This window comes from Bipolaris sorokiniana (assembly GCF_000338995.1).
Source record: "Bipolaris sorokiniana ND90Pr unplaced genomic scaffold COCSAscaffold_59, whole genome shotgun sequence".
Lineage (NCBI taxonomy): Eukaryota > Fungi > Ascomycota > Dothideomycetes > Pleosporales > Pleosporaceae > Bipolaris > Bipolaris sorokiniana.
This window is the reverse complement of record NW_006911953.1, coordinates 1-3,964: the sequence shown is the minus strand read 5'-3', so window position 1 is coordinate 3,964 and position 3,964 is coordinate 1. Positions and strand designations below refer to the sequence as shown.

Sequence of the window (3,964 nt, the reverse complement as noted above, 5' to 3'; positions counted from 1 at the left end):
ATTGCTACAGCTAATCAACAGGCTCTCACTACAGGTAGTAATAGAGTAGAAGACAGGACGTAGCTCGAAGAGCTACACTAGTGAAGTTGCGGCGGTTTTGCAGAATCCGGGTGCTCGGACCCTCACCCGGATTCTGTCGGCAGCCAATCAGACGATCGCGCGCCGGCCACTCAGCCAGCGCCGTGACAGGAGCTTTATAATAAAGTCTATTATTATGCTTATCTATAGTCTAGAGAGTAGCTATAGAGGTTATAATAGGCTATAGAGCTTATATCTCTTAGGCTTATTCTAGTAACATACTAAATAGTTATCTAGTACTTTCTATACCTTCGCTCGTAAGCGTAGTATTATAAATACCTTAGCTAGTTATCTAACTATTTCTTTAACTTCTATATATCTATACTCTAGAGACTTATATAGTTTTTTAATAAGACTTAATCTTATATATAGAGGTACGTAGGTTCGACTCTTTAAAACTAAGTTCTAGTACTTCTATTCGTCTTATAGTAGTCCGTTAGAGCTTTTAGGCTTAAACTACTAGCTATTAACTTTTTTCTACTATTATTATTAAGACGTTATAACTTAATAAACTACCGTAGTTACTACCTTAGCTAGCTCTAGCTAATTATACTTTAGACTACCGTTAGGCATCCGTTTTAGTATAGCTTCGTGTAGTTTCTTATAACCTTCTTTCTATAGATTACTTCGTTAACTAAGAGTATCTACTACTCTATTAAGCGTTCTAGCCCTATAGGTAATCTTAAAGTTAAACTAGGCTAGCGTCTCTATCTAGCGCACTTATTGTTAGTTAAGTTTTTTAGTTGTTATAAAACTTATTAGGTTTTAGTAATTAGTAAAAACCTTAATCTAGTATAGTAGTCCTAATAAATAAACTTCCTATTATTCGAAGGTATTAACTACTCTAAGTAGCTCTTTATCGTGAACGTCGTAGTTAAGTTCTACTTCTAAGAACTTTCTAGAATAGTAGAATACTAGTCTCTATTTTTTATCTAGGCACTACTATAATAATACAGCTCTAAGTACGTAGTTAGACGCGTCGGTCTTAACTCTCGTAGGTCTCTAAGGGTTATATATTTTTAGTACTAGCGCCTTTAGAAATATCTACTTAATTTAATTAAAAGCCTTCTAATATTTCTATTCCTATTTAAAACCTATTTCTTTTTTCGTTACTTCTATAAGGGGTGCTGTAATCTTTAAATAATCCTTAATAAACTTTTAATAATAATTCGTAAATCCTAAAAAGGACTAGATATTCTTAACTATTTTAGGTTTTAGCTATTCCTATATAGTCTATATCTTCTTTAGGTTTATTTTTACTTCTTTAGTTAATATAATAAATCTAAGAAATTCTATTTCCTATATATAGAATTTACACTTTTCTAGCTAAAGGTATAGCTTATATTCCTTAAGCTTTCGTAGAACCTTCTTAATATATTTAATATATTTCTCGCGTGTACTGCTGAAGTATACTAGTATATTATCTAGATACGCGGTAATAAAGATTCTAAGATATTCGTAGAGCGCGTTATTAATAACTAATTAAAAGGTTACTAGCGCATTCGTTAATCTAAATGGTATAACTATATACTTAAAGAGTCTGTATTTTGTCTTAAACGCTGTTATCTATTTATAACCTTCTTTAATTCTAATTTAGTAAAATTCTTTCTAAACGTTGAACTTTATAAACTACTTAGCTCTTTAGAGTTAATCTATAAGCTCTATAATAAGTAGTAGAGAATATTAGTTCTTCTAAGTAACGCTATTTAATCTTCTAAAGTTAATATATAGTTACTACTTCTCGTTAGGTTTCTTTATAAATAGAATAGGTGATGCTATTAGGCCTAATTCTAGTTAGATAAATCTCTTTTTTAAGTTCTTTTAGAGGTATTCCTACAGCTTAGTATCGTGCTCGGGCGCTATAGGGTATATTCCTCTTAGGCTTAACTTTGCTCCTTCCTCTAGAATAATCTCGTAATCCTAATTCTAGTGTTCTACTAAGTTTATTACTTCGTTTTTCTTAAACAGTTCTCTAAACTCGTCTGTCTAGTATTCTATTAGAATCGCTAACTATAGTACTAATTCTTTCTTTGTAGTTGTAATCTACTATATCTAAATAACTTCTATACTCTAAGAGTCCGTCGTATAGATTCTCGCGATCTTATATAGTAAGATTATACTAAATCTCCCGTCCTAGAGTGCGTGCTGATTTCTTAGGCGTATCTCGTGTCGTACTCTAGTAACCTTATGTATAGGCTCTCTACTAAGTATTATTTTCTTTTACTAATCTATAGCAGAGTTATACTTTATTAACTAATTATAGCTAATTATTATCTTAGTGTCTCCTAGATCTATAATACTAATCTTTTCTTAGCTCTCTTAACTAGCTAGGCGTAACGTTACTATCTTAGTCTTAAGTTAAATCTAACTGTTCCTATATATTATAAGACTATCGTTAGCTAATACTACTTGTATCGGCACCTTCTTAGTTTAATAGAGTATATTTATATTCTCCACTACTCTTAGTAAGATAATAGTTCGTGCTGCCCTACTATCTATAAGCGCTAGCACTTTATGTTTATCTATAAGTACTATAGTTTATAATTATAATTCCTTTACTCTCACCTCTTATATTTATCTAAGGGTTGTTTTAGAACTACCTTTGCTAGTATAACCTAGTCTCTAGCGGTATCCTAGTTTTTTAGCTTAGAGAGTCGCCCTTTCTACGATTTTTTCCGTTTCTAGAGAAAACGTTCTACGCCGTACTTAGCGTTATAATAATTAGTATATTAATTATTATAGTAGAAGCTCTAGTAAAGATTACGGTAAGATATCTCTATCTTCGCGGTCCTCTTTTCTAGTTCCGGCTTCTTACTTTTATAAATTAGGCACTCCTTAGCCTTATAAACGCTCGCTAATATAGTGCTATAGTAGTAATTATCTACCTTCTAAGTATCTTTAAACTATTATTAGTATAGTGCGCATCCTGTCTTGCAATACGTCTATAGAAGTTTAACGTATTTTCCTTCTAGTATATCCTGTACTTAGGTCCTATATATTCTGTAGTTTTTTACTATATATTCTTTAGCGGATATTATACTGTAGTAGTAGTCGTCTACTCTCTTAGCTTTCTATTATTATTCCTTATAGAATTAGCAATTAATCGTGCACTTAATCCAGTATAGCTCCTTATAAGCTTCTTTTTCTCCTAGCTAGTATATATAATAATACTATACTTAACATTTGTTATACTATAAATTAGTATAGCAGTAATTGTCCTCGTTGTCCCTAGTTTCCTCTTACTTTCTTAAGTAGTAGTTATACTATCTTAGGTAGTTAACCTAGCATAGGCGCTTATATTACTCTATTCGTTCCTTAAACGTCTGAGGTGTTTTCTTATTATTAGGTTCCTTAAACCTAGATTATTCTTAGGTAGCTCTATTGTTACAAGTAACAAGAAGGATTCTCTCCTTGACAAATGACGAGATGGCTGAAGGCCTATGGACGTCCACGTCAGAAGGTAATGATCATCGCGGGGCTAGGTCACGTGATGTGCCATCCCGCCAAGGGCAACCATCCGAGGGATGGCAGGACGCCTTGGGATGGCAGCCATCCCCAACATCACAACCATCCCAGGGATGGCAGGGAAGTAAGGGATGGCAGGACCAAAGGCAACGGATATAAGAATGGGTTGGATTTCATTATTACATTCGTTGTGGTCAACTCAAATTGTACTTTCTTACTAGTATCCTTACTTAACAAGATTGTCACAAGTTAGTCTATCAAATAGATTAGTCTTGTCAAACCCTCCTTAAGCACGCCAACTCCACTGCATCGCCAGACAAGCCTCACGGAACACTAACGTAATACTCACCTGCCTTAGTGCGGACCAGGATAGAGAAGTATAGACCCTTACCCCGTGTAACACTTTGACCACCCACGGATC

General features: G+C 33.7%; 1 protein-coding gene across 1 annotated transcript; it reads right to left on the bottom strand.

Moving 5' to 3' along the window:
• Positions 1–3,556: 3,556 nt before the first annotated feature.
• Positions 3,557–3,931, bottom strand: COCSADRAFT_104636 (uncharacterized protein; the record flags this gene model as incomplete). Its single annotated transcript, XM_007707964.1, has 2 exons — positions 3,557–3,741; positions 3,871–3,931. Coding segments are annotated over 2 exons (246 nt in total), but the record flags the coding sequence as incomplete, so codon positions are not given.
• Between the last annotated feature and the right edge of the window lie 33 nt (positions 3,932–3,964).